This window comes from Aedes albopictus, chromosome 3 (genome assembly GCF_035046485.1).
Source record: "Aedes albopictus strain Foshan chromosome 3, AalbF5, whole genome shotgun sequence".
Taxonomy (NCBI): Eukaryota; Metazoa; Arthropoda; class Insecta; order Diptera; family Culicidae; genus Aedes; species Aedes albopictus.
The window spans coordinates 73,311,983-73,335,780 of record NC_085138.1 but is presented as its reverse complement, the minus strand read 5'-3'; the positions used below and the strand labels follow the sequence as shown (position 1 = coordinate 73,335,780).

The following is a 23,798-nucleotide window of genomic DNA, read 5'->3' as shown; positions in this document are numbered from 1 at the left end:
TTAACTTCCATATCATGTAAAATAATTGTGAAAGAATTACAATTTTCTCAAAATAATAAGATTGAATAATTGTCCCTCGAATTCTATTACCATCCTGTGAGAATCTTTCTCTGTAATGATTATTCAACAACTGTATTCATTATTTGTATACACTTTATTACCGATACTTCAATATTACATACAATCACAGACAAACAGACATACTACTCAAATCGAAATCATCGCACGATTTAACGGTCATTTTGAAAATAAAGTGTGGTTCGGACTGTGCTCGCATGTGTCATGGTGGCGCTGCTGTGCCTACGAAACCTCTCAATTTCGGAGAGAAATGAACGCGACGCCGATCAATGTTTACATAAAATGACTCGATCACGAACCTTCATTCATGTTTTATGAATGGATGAAGCCACGGGGGAGTCGTCACCTGCAAAATTGTTACATCGAGCCGAGGGAAACAACACCTGCAAATGAATGCTTCGGATTGAGCATTATAGAGGGTGCTAGTGAGATGCCAAACGATGTTTTTGAAGCAATTTTCTTCTAAGTAGTATGTCTGTTTGTCTGTGATACAATGATTCACACTCCAGACAACAATAACAACATCTCCACATATGACAGATACTCAATGTAAACATACACGCTAAACGTAATAGAGTAATACAATAATTTATTATGTGCATACCACAAGGTACTACATCTCGTTTTTTCTCCAGATCCGCAGCAAGGTCACTCCACGTTGTTTTCGCTTTTAGTCTCCTCAGTTGATGAACGTCTCGCTTCAGTCTCACATCAGAATTAGTAGTACAGTCATCCATTTGGTCATCCATCTCTGCTCGGCATTTTGGTAAATTACTTGGCCGTTACTTATGGTTGTACCTAAAAAGAAATATTATTTTGACCCAAGTATTTTCCCAAATCCCAAAATATTTTTAATACTGACTGTCAAGCTAAATATTACCTTTGCTGATGAAATAATTGAATTGCTTTCCTCTTCTCAAATGTTTTCAATGACAGGTAGCATGCAAACATTGTATACTGCCCACTGATTTTTTTTTTGACATGTCCTTTCATATAAGAATCTCATACAAAAGGTATGTGTATTCAGATTATTATTCAGACATTTTTTTTAACTAATACAGGGGATGGCCAAAATGTTTGGGATAGGCAACTTTTTTTCTCCCGCAAAAAAATTCGACATGCTGTACCTTTTCATAGAGTGCATAAAAAAATCTCAAATTTTGACTGTTTGTCAACCTATTATATGTGCATCATTGGTACAAATTTGGGCTCGATTGATTAATATTTCGCGAAGTTAGAACCGTTTGGGTAAAACACTATTTTTTAGACAACTAATTTTTGAACTGTCATATCTCGGAAACCAGTGAACCGAATTGAATGAATTTTTAAACGTTTATCAACAATATATTGATACTCAATACATTTTCTCACGGCGAATTAAGTTATACCGGGTTGAAATTTTTACCCATATAGAGGAAAATAAGTCAAATTTACAATACCCCACAAAAATTATTAAATGTGTTCTTCCTGTAATCTAAATAGGCTCTAATATATCTGATTAGAGATAATTTGAGAACAGAAGTGGAAAATCTTTGGATATCAACACTAAAATTTATTGACATTGATGTGAAAAAATTACATTTTTTCGAGTAAAATTCGAAAAGTGTCAATCCATGATAACTTTTTTCAACGTTTAAAAAGTACCTATGTTTTAATAGTTTGTGAAGCATTTACATATTGTTAGTTTACGTTCAAAATTTCATTCAATTCGGATCTCTCGTTTCCGAGATATGATAGCTCAAAAATGACTTGTCTGAAAAATAGTGTTTTACCCGAACGGTTCTAACTTTGCGAAAGATGAAACAATCGAGCCCAAATTTGTACCAATGATGCACATATAATAGGTTGACAAACAGTCAAAATTTGAGATTTTTTTTATGCGCTCTATGAAAAGTTATAGCATGTTGAACTTTTTTGTGAGAGAAAAAAAAGTTGCCTATCCCAAACATTTTGGCCATCCCCTGTATGTCGGAACACTGCACGAATGTTACAGTGAAAAAATTATCAATATCCATTAACTCGTTTTCGATCCAAAGTGTCCAAGTGTCATACAAACACTATTTCATTTCAAGTTTTTTTAGCGAACTTCGCTGGAACTCGATTCTTGTTCAGAATATATTCAGAAGTTTGGCTCTACAGATTTTGTTTTCTAAATATCGAAGGGATTGATACTTTTTTTAACTCAAATCACGATTTCAAAAAACGTTACTTGTCCAAAGCAATCTTTGTAATACTAGTTTTAGCTAAATAGTAATTTGAAAACTTGAAAACATCCAATTTTTTAATTATATTTAATACATATTGTTCACAAAACTCAAACCCGCACTAGCTGTTTGAAAGTATAGTAGAATATTAATATTCATTCTTTGTTTTGTTTTTCATGTTGTAATCCTATAATTATCTCAAATTCTTAATACATACATCATCGTCGCAGTACCAAATCGAAATCACACATTTAAGCACATGCAAAGTTGCAGTTGTGACGTAAATTTGAACCGGTTGTTGGTATTGCGCATCATTAAGCTACTTAAGAGCACTAATCTAAATCGAGTTGCTATGTTTATAAGTAGGTTAAACATCAATTTTTGCACCGCCAGTCACTTCGGCTTCCAACCGAAAACGTAATGATAGTAGCCAATTATTATATACAAAACAATTTTCTCCAGATAACAAAATAAATCGATCATCTTATTGGAGCACTTTTCGACGGTTCACCTATATAGGTGTCCACGTTTTTAGGAATCATGTTTCCGATAATTTCGGAATTCTCATGATTTACCATTTACCTTTCAAACTGAATGAGTTTATTTTTACGGTTTGGTCGTTCAATAGGTTTACATTCTACCATTGGCGTAACTAGAGGGAGGGCCAGGGGGGCCAGGCCCCCCCCAGAATCCGCCAGCCCCCCCCCCCCAGAAATTTTTCATGACTTTATACATATATGGAAATTAGAAAAAATCTGAAAACCACAAACATAGATCTATATTCTCAATTTAGTTGAAAATCGGAGTTTTCGACTAGCGAAGTTGGATTTTTCTCCAGCTATAGCTGTTTGCTATACAGCGCACCACTTCCGAAGTTAGGTCCGACGCACGGATTTGGAGAAAAATCCAACTTCGCTAGTCGAAAATTCCGGGTTTCAACTGCACGTACAGTAATAGAAATTTATTTGGCATAATATGTGTTTAAATTGGCAGTTATTGGAGACAATTCTCAACTTGTCACTCTTTACAAGATCATTGTCCAAAATGGTCTATGTAATTAGTTAGTTTTGTTTGAAAATATTACATAATCAGAATTATATAAAAAGCAATACTTTGTACATTTTCTTTTTTAAATCGCTGAGAAATTAAATCTAAATGATAATTGCCAGGAATTCCTGGATGGGTATCTTTAAGAATCTTTGAATTTTCTAGCAGCATTACTGCAAAATATGGTTAAGTGATTCTTTATGGAAATCAAGTATCATGAGGGAAAAAACTCTGGTTGAATTTGCAATGGAATTCCAACAGTGAGAATAGATGTACGTAGCTGAAGCGTAAACGCGAGTGTATTCATTAAAACCATGCTGGAGGTGATTCATGAGGTGATTTCTAGTCGGTAACTATTACTTTCTTTTATTTCGTGGGCCAGGGGTATTTTTGCGTCTATCAAACAATGCACAAATTCAAATGGTCATTGAGTAAGTTTTAATATATTTAAAAGCTGGTGCTGCAAGATGCAATCGTAAGTTTGAAGGCATTCATGATTGGACTTGTAAAAGACTTGGTATTCATGAGATAATTGTGAAAGAATTCCTGGATGACTTCTTGGAGAATTGCTTGGCTTCTATGTCCCTCTAAAATTATCTACAAGAATTTTAATACAAATCGCTGGAGGAATTCCTCTAGAAACCCTTCAAATTATTAAAAAAAAAAATCTACAAGTAATCCTAAAAAAAACCCTGGGGTGAATCTCCGAAAAACATTATGAACGGAACACTGTATTTTTTTAACTATTTTAACTAACCGCTGAATACATTTTTAAAAAAAAATCGAGAGAAATTTCGGAAGAAATCATTACAAGAATTCTCGGAGCAATACCTGCAGGAATCCCTGGAGTAATTTGTGAAAGTATACCTGGAGGAATCCCTGGATGAATTCCTGGAGGAATCCGAAAAGCAATTATGCTAGGAATTTCAGGAAAAAAAAATCTGAAGAATCCGCATCAGAAATCCCTGAAGAAATTACTAGAAAATTTTTTAGATGAATCCTTGGAGGAATTTCTGGATGCATTCCTGGAGGAATCCTTAGAGGAATTCTTCAAGAAATCACAGGAGGAGTTCCTAGAAGTATTTCTGGAGGATATCCGGGAGAACCTTCTGGAAAAATTCCATGCGGAATCTCTGGAAAAGTTCCTGGACCAATGCCTGGAGCATTAGGGGATTTTTTTATTATCGTACAAATTGGTATGAAGTTTCTGAAGGGTAATGAAATTAGGTAGGGATCATATCTATTTGAAAAACTAAATTGAAAAAAATCTGGATCGCCTAATTTTCCAGAAACACCACCTACTTTGAAAAATCAAAGAACGAAGCATCATAGGCACATTTTTTTTGTGAAATCATAAGCAAATTTTATCAGCAATTCCAAAATGGGTTTCTGGAGGAAATCCTAGAAAATTTTTTGGACAAATTCCTGGCGGATTCCCTGGAAAAGTTAATGGATTGATTGATTGATTTGTCTTTTTTAAAGAGACTTTCAGCCCTTGGCTCCAAAGTTAATGGATAAATTTCTGAAGGAGGCATCCCTGGAGAAGTTCCTGGAGTAATGCCTGGAGCATTAGAGAAATGTCTGATGAAATTCCAAGATAAATTTATAGAAGAATTCCCAGAGGAATTTCTGGAGGAATTCCAGGAGGAATTCTTGGAGGAATCTGACGGAAGAATCCTTAGAGGAATCCCTGCAGGAATTTCTGGTATATTCTTGGAGGAATTCATGGTGGAATTTCTAGAAGAACCCGTGAAATAACTCCTGGACGGATTTCTAGAGGAATCCCTGGAGTTGAAATTCATGGATTTATTCCAAAAGGAAACCTGAAAGAATTTCCGGAGGAATCTCTTGGAAAAATTCCTATAGAATTTCCTGAAGAATCTCCTGAAAGAATATCGGAGCAATCTCTAAAGGACTTCCTGCATCAATTTCTGAAGAAATTCCTGTAGGTATTTCTGAATAAATACCTACGGTAAATCTTGGTGAAATTTCTTGAGGAGCCCCTGGAGACACTGCGGTAGTAATTTCTGAGGAATTCCCAGAGGAATTCCTGAAGGAATTCCTATATGAATTCCTGATGGACTTTCTGAAGGCATTCCTGGAGTATTTCTGAAGAAACCTCATAAGGAATTCCCGCAAAATTTCTTAGAGAAATTTCTACAAAAATTCTTGAAAGAATCCCTGGAGATATTCTTGGAAAGAACCCTGGAGAAATCCCTGAAATAAATTTCTGGAGGAACCTTAGGAGGGATTCCTGGAGGAACTTCCGGACAAGTTCCAGGTGGAATTTCAGGAAGAATTTCTGGACAAATCTTTATAGGAAATCTTGGGGAAATTCCATGGAACTATTCATGGATGAATTCCAGGAGGAATCCCTTAATCAATTCTTTAAGGAATCCTTCAATGAATTCCTGGAAGAATCTCTAGAGGAATTCTGGAAGGAATCCATGGATAAATTTCTGAATATATTCATAGAGAAATTCCTAAAGAAATTCCTAGAGAAATTCCTAGAGGAATCCTGAGAGGAATTTCTAATGGAGTTCCAGGAGAAATTTCCAGAGGAATTTCTGGAGGACTTACAGGAGCAACTTTAGAAGGAATTTCTAGAAGAATTACTGGAGAAATCATCGGAGGAATTTCTGGAGGAACCCATGAATCCTTCAATGAATTCCTGGAAGAATCTCTAGAGGAATTCTGGAAGGAATCCATGGAGAAATTTCTGAATATATTCATAGAGAAATTCCTAAAGAAATTCCTAGAGAAATTCCTAGAGGAAGCCTGAGAGGAATCTCTATTGGAGTTCCAGGAGAAATTTCCAAAGGAATTTCTGGAGGAATCCATGAAATAATTCCTGGAGGAATGTGTAGATAGGAAGGGGCTAATTTTAAAAAATGTCTCTGGGATATGATTTCCCATGTGGAAAGTGATCCACTAGTCGAAAAAAGTGAGCTGTACAAAAATGAGCGATTTCGGTTGATATTTAGGGGTGGCGCAAAGGGTTTATAAGTAAAATTTTTACTAGAACAAACCTCCAAAAAACATTTCAAAATTAATTTTCAAACATAACATTTTTAGACTAAATCGGTGATTTTAGAACCCAATTGGGCCAAATTTGTGCTCAAAATTGCGATATCTCTACCGGTTTCTGAGATATTCGAAAAATTATGTCATATTTTGGTATTTTTTGGGTTTCATATCAAAATATGAGGAACTTCTGGAGGAATGCCTGGAGTAACCCCTCGATAAATTCCTGGAGACATGCCTGTATCAATTCCTGGAGGAATCTCGAGAATCCTTAAGAAATCCCTGGAGGATACCCTGGGGAATTTCCTTAAAAAAAAACCTGGAGAAATTCCTGGATTAATGCCTGGAGTAATCTCTGGATACATTTCTAGATGAGTTCCTGGTGGAGTTTTCAGAAGAATTCTGGGAGCAATCTAGTGGAGTTTGGAGTTTTTAGAAAAACTCCCGAAGCAATCTCTAGATGAATTGCTGGAGAAATCCCTGGATGAGTCCATGGAGAAACTCCCAGGAGAAATTTCTAAAGAAACCTCTTGAAAAATTCCTAGAGGAATCCTTAGAGAAATTTCTAGAGAAATTCTTGGAAGAATCCCTGGGAAAATTCTTTGAAAAATCCCTGGAGGAATCCCCGAAGCAATTTCTGGAGAAACCTCAGGAGGAATGCCTGGAAAGTTCTGGACAAATTCCTGCAGGAAGTTCTGCATAAACTCCTTGCGGAATCCCAGGACGAATTCCTGGATCAATCTGTAAAGGATTTTTTTGTGGAAATTCCTTGGAACTATCCCTAAAAGAATTCTTGAATGAATTCATGGAGGAATATCGAGATAAATTCTGGAAGCAGTTAATGGAGGAATTTCTGAAGAAATTCTAAAAGAAATTTCTGAAGAAATTCCAAGAGAAATTTCTGAAGAAACTCCAAGAGAAATTTCTGAAGAAAATATCTAGAGGAATTCCCAGAGGAATTTTTGGAGGAATTCCAGGAGGAATTCCTGAAGGAATTGCGGTAGTAATTTCTGAAGGAATTCCTACGGGAGTTTCTGGATCAATTCCCGGAGGACATTCCGAAGGGATTCTTGGGGTAATACTTAAGTAACCTCTCGAGCAATGCCTGGAGGCATCCTTAGAGGAATTTCTAGAGAATTACTTGGAAGAATCCCTGGGAGAATTCTTGCAAAAAAAACCTGGGGAAATCCCTGAACCAATTTCTGGGAGAACCTCAGGAGGAATTCCTGGACAAATCTCTATAGGAAATCTTGGGGAAAATCCGTGGAACTATTCATGGAAGAACTGCATGAATATTTTGAGAATCCCTGAATGAATTCCTGGAAGAACCTCTAGAGGAATTCTAGAAGGAATCCATGGAGAAATTTCTGAAGGAATTCCTGGATAAATTTTTAGAGGAATTCAGAGAGGAATTTCTGGTGGAGTTCCAGGAGGATTTCTGAAGGAATTACTGCAGGAATCATCGTTGGAACTCCTGGAGGGATCCATGAAATAAATCCTGGAGGAATGTGCAGGGGAAACCCTAGAGAAGAAATTCCTGGAAGAATTTTCGGAGGAATTCATGGAAAAATTCCTGGATCCAAACTTGAATAAATTCCTGGAGTAATTCCTGAGGAAATTCCTGGGGTAATACCTGGAGAAATTCTTGATAGAACTGTTGCAGAAGTCTCTGGAGAAATGCCTGAATGAAATCTTAGAGGCATGCCAGGAGGAATACCTGGAATAATTCTTGAAAAAAAAACCGAGAGGAATTTCAGAAGGAGTTCCTGGAGGAATCTCAAGATTCATTCCTGATGAAATACAAAGTTCGATTTCTGAGGGAATTCCAGGAGGATTTTCTGAAGAATACTGAAGAAACCGCTGAAACTCCTGAGGAAATCCTGAAATCCTGTATTAATTCCTGCGGGAGTTTCTGAAGGAATCCCAATAAGAGTTCTTCTAGAAATGTTTAAAATAATCTCTGAATTCGTTTTTGTAAGAATAACAGAAGAAATTTCCGGTGAATCCCTGTAGGAACTCTTGAAGTAATTTCTGAAGAAACCCGATGAGGAATCCCGGAAGCAAACCCCATTAGTAACTCTTTATGGAATCTCAGGAGAGCTTTCTTAGCAAATACCTGGAAGAATTTTTGTAGGAATATTCCTGGATAAAAAAATGAAGAAATCAATGTCTACAGTAATTGTTGAAGGAATACTAGGATCCCTAGTGGAGCGGACCTGGTGGGATGGTTAGAACACTTGACTATCACGCCGAGGACCTGGGATCGAATTCCACTCCCGACAAACTCGCAAAATGTGAGTCTTACTTCGGAAGGGAAGTAAAGCGTGGGTCCCGAGATGAACTAGCCTAGGGCTAAAAATCTCGTTAATACACATAAAAAAAAAACAAAAAACTAGGATCCCTTAAGGTTTTTTGTACAAATTTTTCAAGCAATTCTTGGAGTGTTTTTTAAGAATCTCTAAGTAAAATTTTCTAAAAGTATTTCTGGAATACATTCCTGCAGAAATACTTCGAATCATTCCAGATGTAATTATTAGAGCAACCTATAGTGGAATTTTGGAAGGCATATATGGAGATATCCCTGTAGAATTCTCTGAATACCTGCAGAAATACCTTAAAGGATCTCTGGAGAAATTCCTGAAGGAAACTTCGAAAAAAGCACTGGAACAATTACTGGAGGAACCTCTTAAGATATCCCAGGACAAATCCCCGAAAAAATTTCTAGTGGAATCCCTAGATGAATTCTTGATTGAATTTCTGGAAGAAGCCAAGATGGAATCACTGAATAAAGCTATGGAAAAAAATCTTGGAGGAATTGTTCGTACTCATATAGTTTACAAAACTATGAACAAATCTGAAACAGTTATTTTGGTTACTTAAAACTACAATACCGATTTGCATATTCACATATCGGGCGCCCATCTCGCTTAAAATTCATCTCAAGTCAGGCCCCCCCTGGGCCCCCTCCAGGAAAAAATCCTAGTTACGCCAATGCATTCTACGATGCATATTTCCCCGCATTAACTGGTGATTCGTGCTCAATCAAATTTATGTTAACATTACAAAACCAAAAATTTGTTCCTTTGATGTCGCTCTTTTGGGTTCTGAACTGTAGGATTTATTTTAAAAGTGTACCTCCAAAATATTGCAAAAGCCCCTCAACATGTTATGTTCTCACTCTAGATACCTAATGAAGCTATTTCAATGTACCGTCAAAATGTAGATCTTTTTATCTTTAAGTAACTCTGATTTTCTACATATGCTCATCATATTGATAATATTCTCAGTTCGTTGGATCGGACTAGAATGTTCTGCATTATTGCAAAGCCTAATCTATCATATCACTTATTTCACAACTTTTCGATGAAATACATCCTTATTTTTTTTGTTAACGCTTACAAGTCTGACGTAGTGCACACTGACCATGATTGTCTGTGTCATGATGGCCATTACGCTTGCCTCTACGATTCATTTCTATGTACTGAAACAATTTAAAGCACGTTTTTATTCAAATTTTCAATGAACTTATTAACACAAATATCACTTATACATGTACCCAAGTAACACACATGTTATATAAAAGTTACGACAGCGCAAGTTTTGGTTGTATAGAAGTTTATTTTACGTTATTTCAACACAATGTTAGAATAACGTAAAATAAACTTCTATACAACCAAAACTTACTAAATCGTAACTCTATTATAACATGTGTGTTGCTTGGGTACACACATTTTTATTGGTAAAAATCCATGGATTTGATGTATAAATTTTATTTGTACACACATACTCGTTTTCCACGCTGGATCACGATGGACCTTATATAGTGACAAATTGCAAAAATCTATGTGTGCAACACATGCATACAATATTTGCAGTTTTTTCAGTGTATGAAATCTAAAAATTCAAACAAGGTAACATGTTAGTAAATGGTACCTGTTTGCATTAATAAGCTCGACTGAAAAAAAACCTCATAATCCAGCTTTCATTAGATATATCTATTCCTGTAGTTACAGAAATGATTATCTTGTATTATTCCAATATGTTGTGCTTTTGATATACTGTACGTTATTCTCCTCAATAGTAGTTTCAATACTTCTTTAACTGATCAAAATTTGTCTCTTCCTGTAAGGAAATTATTGTGCAGAATTTGTTGTTGAGCGTACTGCTGTACCTTGTTCCACAGTTCTTGGCAAGATGGCACTATATCCAGTGTTAGGCAATCATAAGTCAAAATGCCCTTCCTGACCACACCCGATACATTTTATATTCAAAGACTTCAGGAGTGATTACTCAAGAACTCACTGTACTGGAATCGCATAAACATTTAGTGGCATTCAATAGGCTATAAAGCGCTTTTTACTCGAATTCCTGAGACTTCTAGTTAGGCCGAAAAGTTTCATTTTTTTATTATTCGATTTTTTTTTAATATACAATTCAACTAGTTATTTGACTAGCATGATACTTAACAGGTTAGTGGTTAGCAACTGCTCTGAATATGTCGTCTAGCTTCAACGAATGCTTTAACTGTCATTTTGACTTCCTATCTTGCAAACTACCAAGACAGTTTAATTGTTCTCACCCATTGATGTTAATTTTCTTGAAGTTACATTTTTAGTCTTGTAAGAGAGGACAAAGCATTAGTTAAATCATGTCTTCATGTTAATATGGTTTCAAGAGCCAACCCTTTTTACTTCTCGTAGACTTATTATACCTTACTGAGTAATAATAACTTCAATATATATCACCTGAGGTGGGTCCACAACAATCTCAGTATTTGCTCAGTTATATTCGCATTTGGAACATATTCAAATACTATTCGTTCCTGTTTTTCTAGTCACGCTCAGCCTAAACTTTAGTTTTGTCTTTCGCCTTCTCAGCTGCCACTTAATTGGTGTGAAATTTCATTTTTAATGGTTCAATTCAACTATAAAGCCCAGATTGGAGTTCAAGAGAAATCGCTCAAGAAACTTCTAGAACGGTTCTTGGCAGGCACTTTCTACGGTGACTGTCATTTGAACTGTCATTTCTTTACGACACTGTTCCGTTTTTAGTACTTCAATTTTTAATAACATACGGCTCTACAAAGAATCGACTATATCTGTCTTGCAGGTCTTACCGCCTTCAACGGCATTTCCACCTTCAACGGTTTTTTCCGCCTTCAACTCTCCGACGGATCTTTCCTCCATCGACAGTTTTTCGCCTTAGTCGGCTCCTGCTTTCGAAAAGTCTTTCCGCCTTCAACGGCTTTTCTATCTGTGATCCTTTCCGCCTTTTACGGCTATTTCAAGAATGTCGCCTTCATTAGCTTTTATCGCCTTCATTGGCTTTCATCGCCTTCACTGGCTTTTAACAGCAACGGCAAAATTTGATTTCAAAATATTGTTTCACCTCTACGCCTTCCTCGGCCATCCGGTTAACAAATCAATACTTCATTCATCATTCAGCATTTAAGTCTAGATTTAGGACAACAACCCCATTCAACGAGTATCAATATCACAATCAACAAAACTTAGATTTTCTTCACAGTTATTTATTTCTTTATCTGACAATAGTGATTGTCATCGATTTGAACTAAACAATACCGATCACCATCAAAATCTCTCACAGGTTGATCATTGACATTAGTCGAAGGTATAAATAGATTGTTTGATTCATATTGAACAGTTAGTACACAATATTTACCTTTTTGATTCCAATGTTGAAATTCAATCACAAGTCATCACCTGGAGGTCATCACCACTCTGCATGCACCACACACACCACTCATCTCTTTCTTTTTCCAAAGGCAACACTTCCCGAACCGAAATTAAACTAATTTCACATGCACTGTTCACCGTTCTCGTCGCCAATGTGAGAATCTTTCTCTGTAATGATTATTCAACAACTGTATTCATTATTTGTATACACTTTATTACCGATACTTCAATATTACATACAATGATTCACACTCCAGACAACAATAACAACATCTCCACATATGACAGATACTCAATGTAAACATACACGCTAAACGTAATAGAGTAATACAATAATTTATTATGTACATACCACAAGGTACCACACATCCAGTCCACTCTATTTCGGGCACAACCTGAATTCAATTCCCGGAACACCTTTTACGTGACACTATGACAATTGGGTTTTTTAGTGAATAAAATATTGCTGTTTTCTACAGCCTAATCGAAAGAGCTCATTTTTCTGAGTATAACGTGATTTTATTGGATTCCAACGCCTTTGTTTTGATGGTTAAATTAACAAAACAGTTTTAATTTTCGTGGATAGTATGACAGTTCAATCGTTAAAGTGACAGTTCGACCCGAACAAAAAATTTTCCCCATACAAACTTTAAATGCATTTTAAAAATAGTTCCCGGGCTCCAAAAATTATGAAATTTTGAATTTCGACTAATTTTTGGGCGAAGAATCCGATTATGAAATAATCCGGATACCCCTAAAGAACCCAATTTATAATTTGAGCGTAGCTGTTTATTCGAAAATTCAGTCCAATTCTACGCAATCCAAATAAAACCATGTGTTCAAAGTATGATTTAATAAAAAGCGTTTATATTGAGATAGATGTAGCTTTAGAATCACAACCGATTTTTTTCAGCCCACCAGATCAAAGAACGCCATTACAGTGCAACAAAGAAATCTTTTTCTGTGGTTGTGATGAAATACGATGCACGGTGTCAAAATTTCAATTATTATCGAACTTTCATGTACCTCGGATTTTTCTTCATAGAATGTCAGTATTTTGGCTATATTGCATAAATGGAAAGTTTCAAAATATTCCATCGGGGAAATTTTGATTTAGATGAGTTTTTGGATATTTTCCATACTAAAATTCAATAAACACTGTTTTAGCCTAAAAAACGTACCATACAAAATGTATGGAAAATTTTTCGCCGATGAAATATTTTCTAGTCCTCCGATTATGCAAATATAGCCCAAAAGCTAATCATTTTTGAAGAAAAATCCGAGGTACATGAAAGTTCGATAATAATCGAGATTTTGACACCGTGCGATGTTTCGTGTGCAGAAAATCCACGCACACATTTGTCTGCATCTTTCCAAAGACGAAGACAACTGGTCGTTTACAATTTACCGACGGGAAAATCCAACTTAGAAGTCCCACAGAGCTTTTGTGGGTGGGAATTCTTCATTACACCAACAAAGCTAGCCATGAAAATGTTTGACACTTATGAGGTCATTTTGACAGACCACACACATGCAGGAAAAAGACGGATCATACAGGGGATACTCAAAATAACTGGGACAAGTAAAATTTTCACTTTTCAAAAAATGTTCAACTCGCTGCAACTTTTTGAAAAGGGCATCAAATATTCTAAGTTCATTATCCTCTCTCTTCTTGGCGTAACGTCCTCACTGGGACAAAGCCTGCTTCTCAGCTTAGTGTTCTATGAGCACTTCCACAGTTATTAACTGAGAGCTTCCTCTGCCAATGACCATTTTGCATGCGGTTATCGTGTGGCAGGCACGAAGATACTCTATGCCCAAGGAAGTCAAGGAAATTTCCTTTACGAAAAGATCCTGGACCGACCGGAAATCGAACCCGTCACCCTCAGCATGGTCATGCTGAATACCCGTGCGTTTACCGCCTCGGCTATATGGGCCCTCTAAGTTCATTATATTAGTCATAAATGATCAAAATTTCATTGCATTCGGTTCATTGAATCCGGAGATATAACAGCTCAAAGTTGGCTATCGGATAATTATACCTTTTTCTAGAACCTTTATAACTTCGTGTAGAATGGCCCGATCTTTTCCAAATGTTGACCACTGATACACAACTAGTCGATGAACTTACAGTGAAAATTTGAGAATATTTGATGCCTTTTTCGAAAAGTTACAGCTAGTTGAACATTTTTTGAAAAGTGAAAATTTTACCTGTCCCAGTTATTTTGAGTATCCCCTGTATATTCTACTTTATCGATCTTGTTGCCGTCCTTTTCATGCTCATGTTGCATCTGTCAAAATGACCTGTGAATTGTCAGTCATTTTGAGGTTGAGAATTGGAGGTTGGTTCCACAAATGAATCTGGCGAAGTGAAAATAGAACGGCTATAGGGCACTGCACTGTTTTGATTTTGTATGGGATTTTGACGTTTCGTGGCCTTGTTGTTTACAAAATTTCTGTATGAGTGAAAGAGAAGGAGAGTATTTCATGCAGTGCCCTATTCTTTATTACACCAACGAACCTAACCTCAAAATGACTGACAACTGTCAGGTCATTTTGACAGATGTAACATGAGCATGAAAAGGACGATAACAAAATCGATAAAGTAGAATATATGATCCGTCTTTTTCGTACATGTGTGTGGTCTGTCAAAATGACCTGAGAAGTGTCAAACATTTTCATGGCTAGCTTTGTTGGTGTAATGAAGAATGGAAAATAATTCGACTAGTTGCTACTTCGATGAGGTTGCTTTCAAAACGAGAAAAAATGTCAACTCGTAAGTGGAGTGAAATTGAAAGACAAGAGAAGGCATTTTATCTATTTTTATTCTTTGGAATTACCCAACTGTTGAACAGTTTCTAGAGAATTGTTTCGCAAATTGAACTTAATTTCACTGCCATTCTTCTGCAAAGTGACGTAACCCCTTTATCCCTTACCCTTCTCGTAATACCCCAGACAGACATGTGATACGAGTGTGATTCCTGTACAACGGTACGCAGTATCCAGAAATTTCAACAAGACTGACTTGAACTGAGAGAATTTTCAGTATGGCACTCACTTCAAGCGCAATTGTACAGTGATTCTTGTATCACATGTGTGTCATAAGTATAACATAGAAGACGCAACGCTATAGGCAGGTCAGTTCTGGTTGGCCAAATTATGTTTCTTTTCGTTTCAGAGAGCGATCAATGGCGCTTAGGCCAAGCTTTTTTAGCCAGGACACAGTGAAAATGCCTGTGCCCCATCCCTGGAGTAAAAAGGCCCATGGAGTGACAATTAATCCACAGACAAATAGACGTAACACTCTGATAAATCCCATCGTACACCGATTCAACAAACTTTTTTTCAAAATTGATAGTTGGCCAACTGCCCAACCGTAGCGCTCACATCGTTTCTGTTCGAGTTTGACGTTTGCTCACTACCGCCATCTAGTTGATGGTCGGCCAACCTTAGTCCTTTTAGCATTGGGCGAATATGTTTGCGTGACTATGATTTGAATCGAAAAATGATCGAAGTGTTACGTGTGTTTGTCTGTGATTAATCTCTTAGCTAAGTCACTCTCAACAACTGTTGTTTAAGGTTGAAGGATTCGTCATTGACATAATCGTCATCATTGAAAGTTCGAAAGCAGTTTTCTCATTCTAAAATGAAATTTCTGCAGTGAAAATAAGTTCACTGTACTCCAAGCTTCAGCCGCAATATAGTGAATACATTTTCACTGCGGAAATTTCAGCTTTGTACGAGAAAACTGCTTTCGAATTTTCAATGATGACGATTATTTCAATGACGAATCCTTCAACCCTAATATACAAAAGACATTCATACTTACAGCAACACATCCACACGATCTACCCAATTACACATACATACATAAAATCTTGTCGCATCACTCGCATGGTGTCTTACTGCATCACTAAGTTTTCAAACGAATCATTGACTTTTTGCTTTTCAATGATTGTTTGCCTCGCATTTTTGGAGTGATAAAAAACTGTCAATTCTGCAGCAACACAGCAGAAAAAGTATCATCGCAATCACTGCGAGTGAGCATATAGGATGATACTTTTTCATACGAATATTCGCTTTGGTGGCAGAGAATTATCACATTGAAATTTTGTGGCTCATATCCAACATGGCTGCCGATGGTGATGATGCCGTAAAAAGCCTTATAGTGAATCCAAAATCATCCCTTTCCATATATCCAACTCCTTGACCCTTATGAGGGCGCCGGTGAGTCGCTGGCCTTTTATTAAGTAGGTGTCATATCATCATTTCCGTTCCTATCCTCGTAACGGAAAAGATGGGCGTGACCGGCAATGAATGTTTTCATGTATTTCTGGAGCTCGATTTGAATAGGTCGTATGTGCTTTCGTCGATATAAAATTCGATCAGTTGGATTCGCTTCTTATGGCGGAAACTGTTGAAATTTATCAAAATTAATACATACAAGCGATTCCTTACAAAACAGGCTTTCAATTTTATCATTAAAAGCCACCGAAATATCATCCATATTTCAACTATTGCTAAAATAAACTGATCGAATTTTATATGGACGAAAGCACATTCGACCTATTCAAATCGAGCTCCAGATTTTCTACTTAGACTTCTGGTTGGATAGCTGTTCTCTCCCAAATAGCTTTCCATAAGTATGGAATAAGAGTATTAAAGCTTTGAACATGACAACTTTCAGTATGCAATCTACGAATTACCACAGAGAACAGACGTCTATCTTCGCTTTCTGCCTTGTGTAAAACTTTGTAACGGTCATATCAGAGTATGTGGTTATGCTCCCGTTGCGCGGCGCTAGCGTCCCATCACTTACATTGTTGTGTGTCATATTTATTTCCAGTGCTCGCCGTTTTTGGCCGTTTGGCGCCCGTGTCGCTTTGTGGGCTTGTGTATTTTAACGATGCACACTGCCATCGTGGGGTCAAATCAACTTTATATGTGGGGCAGTCTCCGTTGGTGGCGTTGAGGTACACTTAAATCCTTTACACACGATTTTGATGCATTTTTGTTCGAGCTTAAACGTCTGTTCTCTGTGGAATTACTCCGATACCACGCAACGCAACGCAACGCAACGCATTCTCCTGCAATGTGACGTAACCGAAATTGACAATTTTGGTGCATTTTAGGTTATCATGCATTGAACTCTTGGTCGTTCTCAATGTTTTTTTTCCATGGCTGCAAGATTACCACAGTTTTATTATTACATCAGATATATACCAAAATACGTCGAAATTTGGAATACCGCTTACGTCACTTTACAGAATTACGGCAGTCCAGGGTTATTTTTTCAAGGAGTTTCGGGAACTTACCAGAGGTTTTCAAAGAGTTTCGGGGATTTTCAAGGAGTTTCAGATAGGTTCCAGGGTATTTCAGAAGCATTTTAGGAGGTTTCAAGTAGTGAAGGGGGCGTTCCAAAGGATTGCAGGTGGTTTCAGGGAGTGTTGCAATGGTGTTTCAGGAGATTTCACCGGCATTACAGGGATGGTTCAGGGTAATTAAGGCGCGTTCCAGGTGAATTCAGTAACGTTCCAGGAGTGTTAGGGGTGTTTCAAGGAGTTTCAGGGACGTTCCAGAGGTTTTCAAAGAGTGTCAGGGACAATCCAGGGAATTAAATATTTTTTTAAAGAGTTTCAATGGTGTCCCCGGAAGATTCAGGGGCGTTCCAAGGGTATTCCTGCGGACTTCATGGGAGTTTAAGGGATTTTCGAGAGGTTCTAGGGGCGTTCCAAGAGATTTCGGTGGCATTCCAGGGTTGTCACAGGTGTTCCAGGGGCTTCAGGAGCGTTCCAGGGATGTTTCAACGAGTTTCAGGGGCCTATTAGGGATTTTTAAGAAGTGTTAGACAGGTTCCAGAGCTCCAGGGGTTTCTAGGGGTTTTAGGAGCGTTCCAGGGAGATGCAGATGATTTCAGAGGAGTTGCAGTGGTGATCCAGGGGATTTCAGAGGTGTTATCTATAAGTGTAGAATTAGCAGAAAAAAAACTTAGAAAAAGAGGCGTTACCGAGAACTTTAGGGGCGTTCCAGGGGGTTGAAATGGTTCTAGATGTGTTCCAGGTGATTACAGTATCGTTCCAGAGGTATCAGGGGTGTTCCAGGGGATTTTAAGGGAGTCGCAGAGAGTTTCAAGGAGTTTCAGGAGCGTATTAGGTTTTTAATGTTTTTGGGGCGATACAGCTGAATTCAGTGGCGTTCAAGAGCTTTTCCAGGGAGTTCCAGTTTCGCTACTCCCTCCTTCTTTGAGTAGCATTACGTTCACCGAGAAAAGCCAATAAAATTCAATTATCATCAGTTCTAGGCAGGGCTGCAATTTTTCCGACAGTATGAATGTGATAATTTGTTTTTTTGCCCCGTTTTAGTTTGCCTGTCATATTCGTTTTTCAATCGACAACATGGGAGAGGAATGATAAAGGTACGCACATTCTATGGGAGATGACACAAGTTTTCACTATTCAAAATAGACACAATATGCCACAAAAAGTCGGCATATCCACTAAAAAGGGTTTTCCGAGGTTTTTTCGTTTTTTTTTATATTTTGGCTTGGAAAACCTAGTGTCGCCCACAGGCACACTAGCATGCAGCATGCTGTTCTAGGGGTTTTAGGGGCGTTCCAGGGAGATGCAGATGATTTCAGAGGAGTTGCAGTGGTGATCCAGGAGATTTCAGAGGTGTAACCTATAAGTGTAGAATTAGCAGAAATAAAAACTTAGAAAAAGAGGCGTTACCTAGAACTTTAGAGGCGTTCCAGGGGGTCGAAATGATTCTAGGCACAGAGAAACAAACATAACACTTAGAACATGTTTCATTAAAAAACATCGTCACGAAAACGTAATCGCCCAATGCTAGGTGTACTGTGTTTGGCCGGGCCGCCACCAGATGGCGGTAGTGAGCAAACGTCAAACAGGAGCAAAAACGATATCAGTGCCACGAGTGGTCAATCGACCTACTACTTAATATTTGAATCAACCGTTAAAAAGGTGATCGATGGGAAACGATGCGAGTGTGACGTCTGTTTCTCTGTGTTCTAGGTGTGTTCCAGGTGATTACAGTATCGTTCCAGAGGTATCAGGGGTGTTCCAGGGGATTTTAAGGGAGTCGCAGAGTTTCAAGGAATTTCAAGGGCGTTCCAAGTTTTTTAAATGTTTTTGGGGCGATACAGATGAATTCAGTGGCGTTCAAGAGCTTTTCCATAGGGTGTTCCAGGCAGAGCTGCAATTTTTCCATCAGTAGGGTAACCAATATAATTTGGACCCCCATATATTTTGGACCCCCTGGATCGTATTATCACAACTTTCACAGATTTAATGGAGAGATGACGAAAGTTTTTAGAATCATTCGCTAAATTAGATTGCTCTGCACGGGTAGCAATCATTTCCTCGCTGGAAATATAATTATTTGCCTTGAATTTAACTTTTGTTAATTTCATCATCCGTGCGAGTGTCGAAACATGTTTACAAAAAGAGAATATGGCGCTGAGGAAATTTGCAGTTGTAAACAAAAACGTTTTCCATTCTAGCGCATTAAATTCACGAAATTCGTCTAATCAGCCTTTGTCGATCAAATAATTAGGATGTGGTCCAGCATATTCAAGAGGCAGATTATTTGAAAATAGTTTCAAACGGATTTAAAAACCGAGTGTCTAAAATATATACTGAAGAGGGTCCAAAATACATTGGGGTGTCCAAAACAGTGAAAACTAATGCTTCAAAAATAAGTTATTTTCATCAAATTTTCAACCAGAAATGACCTTGTAGGTATTTTTAACGGACAGTGGAAGCTTTAACGATCATACTAACATCATCATTATGTGCAATACCCGCTGAATCTGGCTGATTTTGATTTAAATTCAAACTAATGTCCTCTAGGGGTCCAAAATTCGACCGTTACCCTATGAATGAGATAATTTGCATTTTTTTTTATTTTTTTTTTATTGCGTCTTGCTTTGCTTTATAGATTACCGTGCAAATGTTCAATCGTCTGAAATATTTGTTCACACGTCAAACACCAAAGAAAATAGCAAGTAATCAAACCGATTACTCCATGCACCACCCAAAAAGTGTAACAAACGCTTAAAATTTCTAGCAGCGAAACGAACCAATGTATGCTTAAACTGGTGGGAACATATTGTGGTGTGACAAAAAATTTCTGCACGGGGTCGAATACGGTGCAAAAATAGCAATAGTTTGCCTGTCACATTTGTCTTTCAATCGGCAACATGGGGGAGGAATGATAAAGGTACGCACATTCTAAGGGAGATGACACTCAAAAAAGACGCAATGTGCCACAAAATGTCGGCATATTCACTGAAAAGGGTTTCCCGAGGTTTTTTAGTTTTTTTTAGCTTATTTGGATCTTTTGGCTTGGAAAACCTAGTGTCGCCCCCAGGCACACTCGCATGCAGCATGCTGTTCCAGCGGTTTTCAAGGGGTTTTAGGGGCGTTCCAGGGGGTTGCAGGTGGTTTCAGGGAAATTACAGTGGTGATCCAGGAGATTTCAGATGCGTTACAGAGGACTTAAGAGGTGTTTTAGGCATTTAAAATGGTTTTAGAGGCATTCCAGGTAATCACAGTGATGTTCCAGACGTAGCAGGGATGTCCCAAGGGTTTTCAAGGGTGTGCCAGGGGATATCAAAGAATTTCAGGGGCGTTTCAGCATATTTCAGGGCGTTCCACAGGATTCCATGGAGTTGCAGAAGGGCCAAGGACCTTCCAAAAGATTAAAAGATTTCAAGCGCTTTCAGAAGAGTTTAGAGGCCTTTCAGGAGCGTCATAGTCATCTCCGAAATCGAAAGGGAATCCCTACTGAACCCCTCCTGAATATCCCTGATAAGCCATGATACGACTCTGATACAACCTGAAATCCACCTCCCTCCGAAACAAAAATGTCGACTACCAATGTGAACCGTTCAACCAGAGAAGTTGTTATTGTCGTCGCAGTTGAAACCCGAAGTTTCCCCACACCCGACAATCGAATTTTACCAAAACCCTTACGTGAAACATAACGTCGGACGTACTGCGCTGGACAGCGGGCCTGGCCTTCTATCCAGCGCACTGTGCCCGACGTACGTCCGACACACGGTTTAGGAGAAAAATCGATTTTCGCGTGTCAAGATTTTCAACTGTACGAGCAATATAAAGATGCGCGAAGACTGAAACCAAAAGTTCCAATTGAACCGTCAAACGCGGTCCCAATCGAGCAAATTCAAGGAAATAGAAAAACATGGGAAACAAAGCGCATCATGAAAGCACATGAAAGTGTGTTAGTGCAAAGCATGACGTCACTTGTATGCTCGACATCTTATGGGCAGATCAAACAAAAATAACAACTTCTCTGCGTTCAACAATGAGCAACAATCGGTCAACATTGGGTTGAGCTAGCTTAAGAATGCGTTCAACATTCGGGTGTCCGACCTCCGGTACAAATTCAGGCCAAACATTTCAATAGGTCCTATCTGCATTTGAGAGTCTCTCTTTGTTCACTTTCTCTTTCAATTATTGCAATGTAATGGTACAATTTTCAACTATTTTTACAGTACAAATCATAAGACGACTAGTTTGTGTGTAGGCGCCACGGCGCCCGTCAGCAGTTTGTTTTTTTTTCTTTTCATCCTTTTTTTTTGTTTCAAGAATATTACCTTGAATTCTGTTCATTCTTTGGAATTGAGCCTGCTTTTCGAATTGGTGTTTTATATGCTTTTTTGGATAAGACTATCTATGACTGATCCCATCCGTAGAACTGCGTGATAAATTGTTGGAATTACGAAACGGATGATGGCAATATATGAAATCAATATACAAATTTTAAAAATAAATAAATCTAAATTAACACTAAATATTGCATTTTTTGCACCCTATTAGACCCCTGCTCAAAAAATATTGTCACACCACAATATGTTCCCACCAGGCTACAGTAAAGTCTCCCTTTGTAGTATTTTTTTCATTTACTCATTGTATCGCTTCAAGTAGATTCAGAACGTTAAATTACTCCATATTTCGAAAGAATGACTTGCAACATATTATTTCCACGCTTCAAACATATAAAAACAACAGAAACGATTGTAACAACTAAAATCTGATATGATCGCATTTAATCTTTAAATTCACAATGTTTTGACTGTATCGATATTGGTGGACTTGACTGTACATATGAAATGACGTTGCTTTGTTTTGATCTGAGCTGAAAAATGTCCTTCGCTGTTTTCGTTCGGCTCCTCTTGAATTCGGGATCGTTCTGTGAGTATAATTTACAATTCAGTTCTAAAAGAATCTATTAAAGTTGTGATTTTTCTTTGAAATCCGATTGAACAGGAAAGAAAAATATCAACAGCATGGATGATCAACAAGGAAGTGATACGGAGGCACCAGAGGCCGAGCCTGAGGCAGAATACCTGATCCATAGCGATATGCCGGATGCGTGGAGTACGGAGCTGCCGGAAGATCCCCTGGATGATATTTTTGACGATACGGAAGACCAAAAGGAGGACCAGAACAATCGATCAAGCCGGTCGGGCAGTGCGAATCACGAAGTTGAGAGGTTGGGGGATTCCACGGATATTTTCGACTGCATCTTCCTCGCATACAAACGGCAGTTTAAAGGACAATCTTCCGGGGCATTCATTGCACGATGGCAAATCTCAGCACCCACTATTGAAAGTTTTGTGTGCAAGTTGTGGAATTTGGCGAAGAATCATTTGAACCGGGAGGTCACCTTCACCGTGCAAGCAGATGGATCAACATGCCCAGAGTGGGGGGCGAATGAAACACCCACTGAAGCAGACTTTGACAAATTTGTGTTGTTCCAGTCAGGCCGCCGACACTACTCGTTGGATAAACTAAAGGAGGGTAGCAGTCTGTTGCAGAGTTGGAGAGACAAGGAGATTACGCTTCTCCTACACGTATACTCTTTGTCCATTAGCAATCGCACGGTTTGGAACTCAGTCAAGGAGAGCCTCATCAATCCTTCCGAAAGAGATCGCTCGGGAGCTGCAACAACGCAAGCTGTGGTCGAATTAGCAGATGAGTTAAGATCAAAACACGGAGATTATCTCGATGCACACGGTATGGCATGGTCGTTTTGGGCGAACTCCATACTGAACGGTCCGGCTCACTTGAGAGAGTCCCTTAAGGACCATCCACCGCAGCATCTGGCTCACCTCTTTCGCGCCAAGGAAGGAAAGCACGTTAACGCGATTCTCAGAGAACTAACGGTGGCTCATAGTGTGAACAACAGTTATCATGAAGAAGTTGTGGCGTTGCGGCAAATTTTTGATATGTGTGAATTAAACGTACGGAATTTGAACAACTCAATGAAAATGTTCAAGACTCGGTTGGAGGCATTGGAGTTAAGGGACAAACTGAGTGATTCAATGATTGATGCTATGAAATCGACGGTTAAGGTACAAGAAGACCAGCTAGGAGAAAAGTTGAAGGCACAAGTGATTGATTTGGAAGATGTGGACCACATGTAAAAATATTGTAATACGGTTTTATCATTGTTTGGTTTGTCACGATTAAAAAACTGTTAAGTAATGGTTTGTTAAACAAATAAAGCTGAGCTTGTTTTATTCAAATGTTTCTTTTTTTCTGCTCATTTTCTTCGAAACCCAGATCGATTATATCCTCCGGAGAGGCGACCGTTGGATCAAATTTTCCTCCGCAAATATATCCACACTTCCGATAGAGTTTATCCATGCTGTATGAATGGAATCCGATCATGATTTCTGCTACGAACTGAGTCATATCTCGCA

The 23,798-nt window shown here is 38.2% G+C and overlaps 1 protein-coding gene and 1 long non-coding RNA gene across 2 annotated transcripts; one reads left to right on the top strand and one right to left on the bottom strand.

The window, feature by feature from the left end:
* Positions 1 to 650: 650 nt before the first annotated feature.
* On the bottom strand, positions 651 to 12,411 carry LOC134289987 (uncharacterized). The gene is made up of 2 exons (XR_009998781.1): positions 12,036 to 12,411; positions 651 to 876 (listed from the first exon to the last, which is right to left on the bottom strand). It is a non-coding gene; the product is annotated as an uncharacterized LOC134289987 (long non-coding RNA).
* A 9,478-nt stretch (positions 12,412 to 21,889) lies between these two features.
* LOC115262759 (uncharacterized) lies at positions 21,890 to 23,531 on the top strand. The gene has a single exon (XM_029865585.2). It carries the CDS (start codon positions 22,380 to 22,382, stop codon positions 23,517 to 23,519), a length of 1,140 nt encoding a protein of 379 aa, XP_029721445.2. The 5' UTR covers positions 21,890 to 22,379; the 3' UTR covers positions 23,520 to 23,531.
* The last annotated feature ends 267 nt before the right edge of the window (positions 23,532 to 23,798 follow it).